At 42.4% G+C, this 12,748-nt stretch overlaps 1 protein-coding gene across 2 annotated transcripts in view; it reads left to right on the forward strand.

The window, feature by feature from the left end:
- The first annotated feature begins 242 nt into the window (after nt 1-242).
- Mphosph8 (M-phase phosphoprotein 8) overlaps nt 243-12,748 on the forward strand; it is a 35,111-nt gene continuing 22,605 nt past the window's right edge. The window contains exons 1-3 of one of the 2 annotated variants that reach the window (XM_085698559.2): nt 243-571; nt 5,345-5,500; nt 8,117-8,950. In XM_085698559.2, the coding sequence (XP_085554685.1) occupies nt 323-571; nt 5,345-5,500; nt 8,117-8,950 (1,239 nt within the window). In that variant the 5' untranslated portion in view covers nt 243-322. The remainder of the gene's footprint in view (nt 572-5,344; nt 5,501-8,116; nt 8,951-12,748) is intronic. The other variant, XM_048442005.3, reaches the window with a different exon arrangement.

Genomic DNA, 12,748 nt, shown 5'->3' on the forward strand with positions numbered 1-12,748 from the left:
ACCTCAGCAGCCTGCAGAAGGATGAGCGCTAGGACCGCCCCTCGCTCTCGCCTCTGCCGACCCCTTCCGCTCTTTCCCCCAGGCAGCGTTCTTCCGCCTTTCGACCCGCCCATCCACTTCCCATGGGCGCCTGGGAGTTCGGGGGGTTGGTCGTGATTGGTTACTATGTGTGTCAATGCGGAGCTCTGAGCCCACAATTGGCTGGCTTTCCTCACGGCCGAGTCACGCCGCTGAAGCGGCTTACGGCGGAGCGGCGGGCGCGCGGAGCTGTCTGGCTGCTCGTCCCCGGCGGTTTTCCGCGTTGCTTTGCAGCGCGTTTGTGATGGCGGCAGCGGTGACTGTGACGGCGGCGGCGGGGGCCGTGGCTGAGGAAAGCACGAGTGTGGCCACGATGGCAATGTCAGTTCTCGACAGCACGGGCGGGTCTCCCGGGGCCGAAGGAGAAGGCGTGGGAGCGGCGGGCGAAGAGAAGGACGCAGCCCCTAAAGGAGCGGAGGTCGTGGGGGATAGCGAGGAGGATGGGGACGACGTGTTCGAGGTGGAGAAGATCCTGGACATGAAGTGCGAGGGAGTACGTGGGGGCCGCGCCGCGAGCCGGGGCGGGGGCGGGGAGGAGAAGCCGAGTGGGACGCCGAGCAGCGGGCAGGACGGCGCCGGTCCGCGAGCGCCGGGTGCCATCTCGGACGGGACTCTGGCCGCATCCGTGGAGGACGGATGCTTAGGGAAGTTTCGAGCGTTGTTTTGGCAGAAGAGACGACGCAGGCGCGTGTGATGTTGAGAGTAGCAGGTGCGAAACAGCTGGTGGCGGGACTTGGGTTGCCTCCGGCGTTCGGGTGCACGGCTTAGGGCCAGTGGTCTCCTTTAGGAAGGACTGGTGGGGATCATACGAGTCGTCCTAGTTCATTCTCCACACCGTTGTCCCGATATCTTGTAAAAGGAGAAAAGTGCGGGCTGGAGAGATGGCTCAGGGATAAAGAGCATTGCCTGCTCTTCCAAAGGTCTTGAGTTCAATTCCCAGCACCACATGGTGGCTCCCAAACATCTGTAATGAGGTCTGGTGCAGGCATACACACAGAAAGAATATTGTATATATAATAAATAAATAAATAAATATTTTTTAAAAAAGGAGAAAAGTGCTCCGTGGTTTAAATTCAGAAATTCCCGTTCGGCTTCACAATATAAAACCCCAGTAACACCGAGCGGTTGGGACGGTAAGCGTTTCCGAAACCTGGATGACATCCCTTTCTCCTCTTCGCATTTTACGAATTTAGCGTAAGGTTGAAAGAAAAATCATAGCACATTATGCTTGGGCACTTTATCCTCCTCAGTCGCACGGTGGTGGCGCACGCCTTTAATTCCAGCACTCCGGAGGCAGAGGCTGGCGGAGAAATTCTTACTCTGTCCTTCTAAGTCTCGGGGTCCATCTGTTTGTGATGCCATTCCCCAGTCCCCTTCCCGAACCTTGCAGAACAAGATTTTTTCTCATTTCTGTACTTTTGGTCTGTGGAGGCCTCTAGTTAAGGTATTGTCTTTTCTGCTCTCGATTATGGGCTCTTTTAATTCGGGACGTGGGTTTTTATTTATGTGTTTATTTATGTATTCATTTATTTATTTGCTTTTCGAGACAGGGTTTCTCAGTGTAACAGCCCTGGCAGTCATGAGACTCACTCTGAGACTGACCTCGAACCCTTGCCTGCCTGTGTCTTCCTGAGTGCTGGGAATAAATGCACTCGCACCACCACTTGGCCCGTGGTTTTTATTAATGTTTGAATCCCTGATATTTATTCCAGTAACAGCATTTACCATCTCCCCACCCCCACCCCCATGTACTGAGGACTGCATGCAAGGTCTCATGAATACTAAGCAATAGCTTTACCTCCGAGCTCTAGCCCCAGCCCTCGGATTATTAGATGGGTGAATGAAATGTGGGTTTGGAGAAAGGAAGCAAGGACAGTAGATAATTTTCGTGCCTATACGATGCATTGTTTCTGTTGTGTTTTCTGTCGTTTGTTATCTACCATATGCTGTCTTTCTGCCTTTCATTGTTTTTTTGTTTTTTGTTTTTTGTTTTTTTCTGAGACAGGGTTTCTCTGTAGCTTTGGAGTCTGTCCTGGAACTAGGTCTTGTAGACCAGGCTGGCCTCGAACTCACAGAGATCAACCTGCCCCTGTCTTCTGAGTGCTGGGATTAAAGTTGTGCACCACCACTACCGCCCAACCTTGTTTTTCTTTTTCTTTCTTCCTTCCTTTCTTTCTTTCTTTCTTTCTTTCCTTCCTTCCTTCCTTCCTTCCTTCCTTCTTTCCTCCTTTCTTTTTTCCATTGACACACTGTTTTGTTTTGTTTTTTAATTAACTGCTGTTTACCATGTATTGTGTTTAAGTTGGCTTGATGGTAGAGGTTTTTTTTTTAAGGCCATGTCTTTCTCTAAGAGGCTCGCTTCCCACCCCCCCACCCCCGCATTGTTGTCGTTGAGATGGGATTTCTCTGGCTGGCTTTAAAACTCAGAAATCTGCCTACCTCTGGCTCCTGAATGCTGGGTTTAAAGGTGTGTGTCATCACTGCCCGACTTGATGGTACAGATTCTTTTAAAGATATTTTTTTAGCCTTTATTTTATGTGTATTGGTTTTCGAACTGTGTATATGTCTATGCACCACATGTGCCCAAAGGAAAGGGCATTGAGTTCCCCAAAACTGGAGTTACAGATGGTTTGAGCTGCTGTGTGGGTGCTGGGGATTGGTCCCGAGTCTCCTGTAAGAGAAACCAGTTCTCTTAGTCTTGAAGGCCTGGTATCAGGCTTCCCCTACATCCCCCACTCCCACACCACCTGCGTTTTGAGGTAGGATCTCCCTCTGAAATGGAGGCTGGCCTAAATCTTGAGACCCTCCTGCAGTTACTGGTGCAGGAAAGTTGTCAAGTCAAGGTCGAGTTAAATAGTTGAAATTTACTGTCATCGTTATGGAGCTAGAGAGAGAGTGCCAGAGTTCAAATCCCCAGAGCTCATGTAAGAGGTGCTAATCTGTAATCACCATGTTCCTGCTGGGAGATGGAAACAGTGCCTGTTGTACCTGCCTGCTGTAGTGTTGAATGAACAGGCAAGATCCAAGCCTGACTTTGTCCTACACTGTGTGTCCACATTTGTGAATGGCCACACATGAATTCTGGGTACCAAAGTAGGATCCTCAGTAAGAGCAATAAGCGGCCTTAATGATTGCTCTAGCAACTGGCTCCAGTTTGGGGATTTTTTTTTTTAATTTTAAGATTATAATAACACAATTTTCCATTTTTCTTTTCTCCCTCCAGATCTTCCTATATATCCTTCCTTTCTCTCTGTCAAATTTATGACCTCCATATCTTAAAAATAAAAATTCAAGCTTGGTACGGTAGCACACCCCTTTAATCCTAGCTAGCACTCAGGAGGTGGTGGCAGGGAGGTATCTTGAGTTTGAGGCCAGCCTGGTCTACATAGTGAGTTCCAGGACAGCCAGAATTACATAGTGAGACCCTGTCTCAAATAAACCAATTTAAAATGCCTGTGAGTTTTAGCTGAACTACTGATTACTTCTGTGATCTTTGACTAATTGCTTATTATCTATCTGCAGTTTTCAGATTCAACTAAGGAATGAATAATAGTACCTACTTCATAGATTGTTGTAAAGGTTAAGCTATTGAAAGTAAATATTTAAACAGTGTATGACATTTTGCAAAGCATATCATGAACCCTGTGTTATTAGATATGTTTGTATCACATGCCTTTTTTGTATATGTATGTGTATTTTTTTCTTTTAGATTTTTACTTTATGTGTGCTTTATGTGTGTGTATGTATGTGCACCACATGTGTGCCTTGTGCTTAGGTCAGAAAAGACTAGAATCATAGTTTGTGAGTCCACCATGTTGGCATCAAACCCAAGTCCAGGTCCTCTGCAAGAGCAGTATTGCGTTTGTTTTGAGAGACAGTTCTCACACTGTAGCCCAGGATTGCCTGAAATTTACTATGAAACATAGGCCTTGCTTCAGACTTTGCAACTGTTTCCTCTGCTGCTTCGCAAAGGATTGTAGGTGTGTGTACGTGCTTTTGTTTTAAAAGATTTATCTTTTATATGTGCATGAGGATACCTTTGGAGACCAGAAGAGGGCGGCAGATACCCTGAAGCTGCTGGCTGAAGTGAGCTACCTCTTGGTGCTAGTAACCAAATTCTAGTCCTGAAAGAGCAAGAGCAGCAAAGAGCTTTTAACTGTTCAGCCCTGTCTCTGTCCCCAGCCGCCATTTTGTTGTCAGAGTCAGTCGTCTCTTCCATGGTCTCTGGGGCTCTTTGGTCAGGTCAGGTGGGTGCCAGAAGCACCTTTACCTGCCAAACCATCTTGCTGTCCTAACTCCTTAAAACTTTACTAAGATCTGCTTGAGGAGTTAATGACATTGTCAAAGAAGTACAAGTGTACCGCTGCTGTGTTTTTGTTTGTTTTTATTCTAAGCAGTTACTAAAAATCTTTGAGTGACTTGCACTTGCCTTTTTTTGTTTTTCATTGCTATTTTGAGTATACATTGTTTTATATTATATATATTATAATATATATATTTCCTTCCCACCCCCCGAGACAGGCTCTCTCTGTAGCTTTGGAGCCTGTCCTGGAGCTAGCTCCTGTAGACCAGGCTGGCCTCGAACTCACAGAGATCCGCCTGCCTCTGCCTCCCTAGTGCTGGGATTAAAGGCATGCACCACCACTGTCTGCTGGCTGTTTTATAATTTATAATTAGAAAAAATTGTGGGGTTTTTGGTTGTTTGGTTGGTTTTTTGGGTTTTTTTGTTTGTTTGTTTGTTTTTTTGGTTTTTTGAGACAGGGTTTCTCTGTGTAGCCTCTGGTTGTCCTGGAACTCATTCTGTAGACCGGGCTAGCTTCAAACCTGGAGCTCCACTTGTCTCTGCTGGGATTAAAGGCATGCACCAACACCACCTGGTTAAGTCTTTGTTTCTTTTTTTGGTTTTCTGAGCCAGGGTTTCTCTGTGTAGCTCTGGCTGTCCTGGAACTCACTTTGTAGACTAGGCTGGCCTCGAACTCACAGAGATCCTCCTGCCTCTGCCTCCCGAGTACTGGGAATAAAGACGTGCTCAGCTGCCACCACCACCTGGCAAGTTTTTGTTTCTTTAAAAAGCAAACAAACAAAAAATTAATGGTACTTTTTTTTCTTAAACCACTGGCCTCAAGAGATGAATATGCATACTCTCAATATGGTGTTTGTTAATTTTCATTTTGATGCACTTTTCAAGTTCTCATGTTCTTAGCAGTTGGGGGTTCTGAAATTTTAATCAGTAATGTGTCTGCTTTTAATTTAATTTGTACTACAGGGTAAGAACCTTTATAAAGTCCGATGGAAAGGATATACGTCTGATGATGATACCTGGGAGCCTGAGATTCATCTGGAGGACTGTAAAGAAGTTCTTCTTGAATTTAAGAATAAACTTGCTGAGAACAAGGCTAAAGCAGTCAAGAAAGATATTCAGGTATCAAATTTTATCTCATACTTTTTTTGGTTTGATACTCTTTTTTTGTTTGTTTTGTTTTTTTGTTTTTTGTTTTTTTCAAGACAGGATTTCTCTGTAGCTTGGGAGCCTATCCTGGAACTAGCTCTTGTAGACCAGGCTGGCTTGGACTCAGAGATCCACCTGCCTCTCTCTCTCCTGAGTGCTGGGATTAAAGGCGTGCGCCACCACTACCTGGCTAATAGTCATAATTTTATTTATAGAAAGTATGTATAGTAAATAATTTATGATATCTAGTATTTTGTCATGAATTCCATGTTGCTTATTTGTCCTCACATATAGTGTCTACTGATTTTGCTCAGCTCTTTCCATCCTGCCATTGTATTTGGCAGACAAGTGTAGTTTGCTTTCTGTACTTGTCAGTTTACCCTGTAATGAAATATCTACCATAACTTAAAGAGAAAGTGGATTTTGCCTTACATTTGTAGAGATATTAGTCTACCTCTGTGGGTGCCTTGATGCCAGACACCAAGATATTGTAAGCTCATGCTTTTATAAGCCAGGAAGCACAGAAGAAACCAGGGTCCACAGTCTTCTTTATCATCATACCACATATGAACTAAGGATTTCTTACTAGACTTCACCTCCCCGAGACTCTACCACCTCCCATTAGTGCCTCCTAGGTACCTTTGGAGGACATTCAGCATTCAAATTGCAGTAGACATAAATGTTGGTTAATAAGATGGGGCATACTTGTAGTCCCAGTACTCAGACAGTTAGGCTGGAGGCCAACCAGGGTTGTATAATGTGACCCTATCTTAATGACCCTTATAAGAGAGGGGTGTATTCAGTGATATAGCACATGCCCAGCATGTGCCGGGCCCTGGATTCAAGCTTCAGTGCCATGCTGAGAGCAGGAATGATAAACATAAAAGTGAAGGAACCACAGAGACATATAGACACAACATAATTTCAGATTTGCTCGTGATTTTAGCAACTATTCGTTATATGTGGAGATTATTGCCGTAACTTTTTTACTTGTTTTGCTCTAGTTCACAGTATTTGTTTTGTTTTTGTTTGTTTGTTTGTTTGTTTTTTAAATTCTTTTTTTTAATATTTATTTATTTGTTTATTATGTATACAGTATTCTGTCTGCAGGCCAGAAGAGGACACCAGGCTTCATTACAGATGGTTGTGAGCCACCATATGGTTGCTGGGAATTGAACTCAGGACCTTTGGAAGAGCAGGCAATGCTCTTAACCGCTGAGCCATCTCTCCAGCCCGTTTGTTTGTTTTGAGACAGGGTTTCTCTGTAGCTTTGGAGCCTGTCCTAGCACTCGCTCTGTAGACCGGACTGGCCTCAAACTCACACAGATTTACCTGCCTCTGCCTCCTGAGTGCTGGGATTAAAGGCATGCGTCACCACTGCTCAGCTGATCAAGTTTTTTATTTATACAAATATCTTATTCTTTTTTTTTCTGAGACAGGGTTTCTCTGTGTAGCCCTGCCTGTCCTGGAACTCATGTAGACCAGACTGATCTAGAACTCACAGATCCTCCTTCCTCTGCCTCCTGAGTACTGGGATTAAAGAAAGGCCTATACAAACCAGACAGTGGTGGCACATGCCTTTAATCCCAGCACTTGGGAGTCAGAGGCAGACAGATCTCTGAGCTCGAGGTCAACCTGGTCTACAAGAGCTAGTTCCAGGACAGACTCCAAAGCTACAGAGAAATCCTCTCTCAAAAAACCAAAAAGGGGAAGAAGAAATAAAAAGCATATACTACCATGCCTGGCTAAAAAAGCATATACCACCATGCCTGGCTAAATATCTTATTCTTGATTTCGTTTTAGAATAGAAAAACATTTCAGTAGAAACTGTTTAGGATTATAAAACACAAATGAGTAAAATTCCTGTGTAATTAATGTGCTTGCTCCACTGAACTGAAATATAACAAGTTTAAGAACTTTCAGGGAAAGGTGAAAGCTGAGCATATAGGTATGCTTGCTGCCACATCTGATGACCTGGATTTAAGACCCATGTGTCCCAGACGTCACGTGGTGAAAAGAAAGAACAAAATTCCTCAGTCCTTTGATCTCTACATGTATACTGTGGCATTCACGCATATGCTTGCACGTTCACACAAAATAAATAATTTAAAAAGTCAGTTACAGCCCATCATACATGAGACTGTTACTTTTTAACTCGTGTTTCAGTTCGATGGCTCCAAAGCACATTCTTTTTCTTTGTCTCCTTTTTAAATTGACATTTGTCACCTCCAAGTCCTACTTGCTAAGTCAGAAACATAAATAATAAACATATTGCATTTAGGTAATTTAAGGAAGTCAAATCTGGGGGCTGGAGAAATGGCTCAGTGGTTAAGAGCACTGACGGCTCTTCCAGAGGACCCGGGTTCAATTCTCAGCACCCACATGGCAGCTCACAACTGTCTGAAAATCCAGTTCCAGGGGATCTGACACCTTCATACCAATGCACATAAAAAATAAAGATAAATCATAAAAAAATTTAAAAAAAGAAGTCAAATCTGCTTTAAAAATGTTTTCATTCAATTTCATCGGTAGTGCCTCTCAAAACCCTTGAAATTATATTAATGTTTTAACCCTCTTTGTATTTTACAGAGACTGTCTTTAAGCAGTGAGATATTTGAGGCAAACAGTGACAGTGACCAGCAAAGTGACACGAAAGAAGATGCTTCACCGAGGAAGAAAAAGAAAAAAGTAAAGTGCAAAGAAGAGAAAAGTCCAGATGATTTGAAAAAAAAAAAAGCAAAACTGGGAAAATTAAAAGATAAGTTCAAATCAGAGCTGGAGAACACCTCTGAAAACTTAGGTTTTGATGTAAGGACAAAGAAAAGAATTTTGGAGGTCAAGGAAGAATTAAAGGACTCCAAAAAGTCAAAAAAGGATGACTTAAAGAAAACTAAAAGGGCTGAAATACGAGATTTGAAGTTTAAAATACGAGAAGATGTCAAAGAGAACCGCAAAACAAAGAAGGAAAGGTCTGTTGAATCTACACTGGAGTCTGAGTCACCTGTACCTTATGAGTCCCTCTGTCCAGTGGATGACGGGGAAGACTGGCTTTCTGCAAACAGAGAAGAGAATCAAAAGATAAAAACTGTAAAAGATAAGACAGGACTGGATACAGTGCAAGAGGGTATTTTTGAGAAACAACTGGATGGCCTTGTAAGTACAGAAGAAGATGCTGGTGCCCGAGTTAGAAGGAAGAAGAAAAAGCCAAGGAAGTTTGAGGAACTACAAGAAATCAAGAAGCTAGAGAACTTGAATACATTTTTAGAAAGGAAAATAATACCTAAAAAGCAAAGACATCAAGACAAGGGCAGAAGTAACCTAGAGTTAAGTAAGTTACCGTCATCTGTATCTGCCCAGGCCCTGAAGGGTTCCAGACTGAGTGGGGAAGAGAAGGGCCTCAGGTCCTCTGACTCAGCAGAGGAGGTAAGGGCAGTAGAGAACTTGTAGAGTACAAATTGTTACTGGGTATTGAAGGGTCAGGGACTTTGACAAGGAATGAAGTGTAACTCCTCAGGTCATTAGATATGATGTGACTGAGGGCAGCTGCATATGCTCAGATCTTCATGCTCTCAAACCCAAAATTTACCTCTTTCACCTTTTTTTCTTTTACCAAACATGACAAAGTTTTTGTAGAGATATTCAGGTGTTGTGCAACATTGTAGCTTCATCAACTCACTAAGTTTCATTGTGGAATGTGTGTGTGTGTGTGTGTGTGTGTGTGTGTGTGTGTGTGTGTGTTTTAAAAATATTATTTGAAGAGATTGGAGAGATGACTCAGTAGTTAAAAGAGCACTGACTGCTCTTCCAGAAGACCCTGGTTCAATTCCCAGCGCCCACATGGAAACTCACAACTCTGTAATTCATCCTCACACAGATAGACACAGGCAAAACACCAATGCAGATAAAATTACAAGTTGTAAAATAGATACTATTTGAGAATGTGATAGAATATATTCACCCCCACTCTTCCCCTAATTTCTCCCAGATCCACTTCTACCTTTCCCCTCTTCCAACTGTGTGTCTTTATCTTTTATTATTATTATTATTTTTTCCTTTAGTTTCATATCCAATTTATACTGGCCATATACTTCTGACTGTGGGATCCTCCACTAGCACATGATAGTCCTAATCTTAAAGAAAGCCTACTCCTCTACTGGCCGGTGGTGGCAAATGCCTTTAATCCCAGTACTCTGGTGGCAGAGACAGGTGGATCTCTGTGAGTTCAAGGTCAGCCTGGTCTACAGAATGAGTTCTCCAGGACAAGCCCAAATAGCTACAGAGAAGCCCTGTCTTCAAAAACCAGGAAGGGGGGAAAAAGCCCACTCCTGGAAACTGTCAACTCCAGAGCTCCTTGGTGAGGGGTGGGACTTGATGTCGTCCTTCCCTTTTGTGTTAGAGTGATGCCTAGCTTGATCTCGTGCCTTTCTACCTTCCTTCTTTCTTTCCTCTCTGCCTCTGCCTCTCTCTAACAAAATGTCTTATACTGTAGCCCAGGCTAGCCTTGAGCTAATCCTCCCACTCTCCTAGTGCTGGGGGGGAGGGGTTACAAATTTAGCTTTCACTCTTTTTCTTTTTTCTTGAGTTGGGAATCTTGTGATGTAGCCCTGGCTGACCTTGAACTCAGAGATCTACCTGCCTCTACCTCCTAGGAATTCTGAGAATAAAGAGCACTGTAACCAACATCTTTTTTTTTTTTTTAAAGATTTTATTTATGTTTTTGTGTGTGCATACTACGTGTATGTCAGTACCTGCAAAAGCCGGATGAGGTGAGATTCCTTGAAGCTGGAGTGCTGGGATTAAAGGCATGCATCACCACCAACCAGCCATTTTCCACTCTTTGTGTGTGTGTGTGTGTGGTTAGAATTCTTTTTTTATTATTATTTTTATTTTATTACTTTATAAATAATACCATTTAAAACTTCTACTTTCTCCCCTCCTCCCACTTCACTTCCTCTACCCACTCCTCCTCCCCCTCCAGTCCTAAGAGAGGGCAGGGTACCCTGCCCTGTGGGAAATCCAAGGCCCTCTCCCCCTCTATCCAGGCTTAGGAAGGTGTGCAACCAAATAGAATAAGATCCCACATTTTCCACTCTTGATTCCTCCCCCACCCACCCCCCAAAATTTTATGGAACCTTGTATATAAAGTAGATAGATAATACAAGTCAAACATTTGGTGATAAATCATAAATTTGCTTTAAAAATAATCTCTGGTATTTATATGCTTTTAGCATTTAGTATACAAATTTGCCTACTAATGAATATACTTTTTTAAATTTTTTTAAAGATATTTATTTATTAAGTATACAATGTTCCGCCTGCATGTGTGCCTTCATGCCAGAAGAGGGCACCAGATCCCATTATAGATGGTTGCAAACCACCATGTGGTTCCTGGGAATTGAACTCAGGACCTCTGGAAGAGCAGCCAGTGCTCTTAACCTCTGAGCCGTCTCTCCAGTCCCAGATACACTTACTTTAATATAAATATTTAAATCTTGGCTGAATATTTGATTCTGCAAAATGTATTTTTTGAGAATTGACCCATATCTTGATTTTATAGTTGTTGATGAGGAAAATATCTCCTTACACTAGTATGTAGTACAAAATAGCAGATAATTTAGGTCCATTTCAGAAACCAAAGTTTAATCTCAAAACAAAAGATTAGATTATGAAACAAGGTATTAGGCTAGTCTAGAATGATCTGACTGTAGCTGAGGAAGACCTTGAACTGAGTCTCTTCAATCCCTAATAGGCAAGTACTAACTTGTGCATGCTGGGCAAACACTGTCCCCTGAACTAGTATAAGAAAAGTTTTTACAGTAAGAACGTACAATGGACTTGAGTGTGAGGAATCTGGAAAGATTGACATTATGTGGTGGTACATTTGAGCCTGAACTAATTTTTGGTTGTTGAACATTCAGAAATGTGTTTCTGTTGTAAAATTTTTTTGCTCTCTTGACATTTCGGGTAATTGACTCCATCGTTGAAACTTTGGTCTGTAGAAAGACATTAGGTCCTGTTTACAGGCACATAGCTACATCTGAGAACTTGGAAAGCTGAAACAGGGATTGGGAATTTGAGAAACCCTGAAACTACATTGCAAGAATTGTTTGTGGTAATATTATCCTTAGTGAAAAATTAGTAAGTTTGTTTAGCCTTGGGGAAAATGATTCAGAAAATACTAGTGTATCAACATGGGGACTGTAATAGTCGATTGAAATAAGGTCAGCGTATCAGAAGGAAAACTTCAGAAAATATGATAGAGAAAAAACAAAAAAACACATGTACAATGTAAATAAAAGCAAGAGCATTGTCTGTAATGCTTGCAAGGATACAGAGGAATGTAGAAAAATGAAATAGTTATGATTGCTTAATGAAAGTTTGTGTTTTTGTTACTTTTTTAAAGATCTATTGGTATGAATATTTTGTCTGCATCGTGTATGTGTCTTCAAAGTCAAGGAAAGCACATCAGACCCCGGAACTGGAGTTACTCACGGGTGCTGGGAACTGAGCTCAGCCTTTATTTATTTATTTTGGTTTTCTGAGACAGGGTTTCTTTGTGGGACAGTCATGACTGTCCTGGAACTCACTCGGTAGACCAGGCTGTCCTTGAACTCACAGAGATCCACCTGCCTCTGCCTCCCAAGTGCTATGCCACCACCACTGGGCTCCCAGGTCCCTTAAAAAAACACCAACTGCTCTTAACCTCCGAACCATCACTGCAACCCCAAGAGGAAGGTTTTTATAGTTAATTTTGTAGCAGTTTAGTTTTTATTATACAAAAGAATGCATTTCACTGGGGTCTGGAGAGATGGCTCAGAGGGTAAGGGCACTAGCTGCTCTTCCAGAGGTTCCGAGTTCAATTCCCAGCAACCACATGGTGGCTCACAACCATCTGTAATGTAATGAGACCTGGTGCCTTCCTTGCCAGCAGTACATTGTATGCTTAATAAATAAATCTTTAAAAAAAAAAGAATGCATTTCACAATAGCATTCTCATACATGTGTATAGTAAATTTTGATCATATTCAAGTGTTTTGTTTTTTAATTTGTTTGAGACAAGGTCTCACTGCATAGACCAAGCTGGTCTTGAGTTTATGTAGATATGTCCCTGCCTCCCTAATGCTGGGATTAAAGATTTGCATCACTTTGTCATGCTCAAACATTTGAAATAATAAATTCTTAAAAGAAAACGGGGCAGTGAATATTGGGTTTTGAGTTTCA

The sequence above is a fragment of the Myodes glareolus genome, chromosome 12 (assembly GCF_982192425.1).
Source record: "Myodes glareolus chromosome 12, mMyoGla1.1, whole genome shotgun sequence".
NCBI lineage: Eukaryota > Metazoa > Chordata > Mammalia > Rodentia > Cricetidae > Myodes > Myodes glareolus.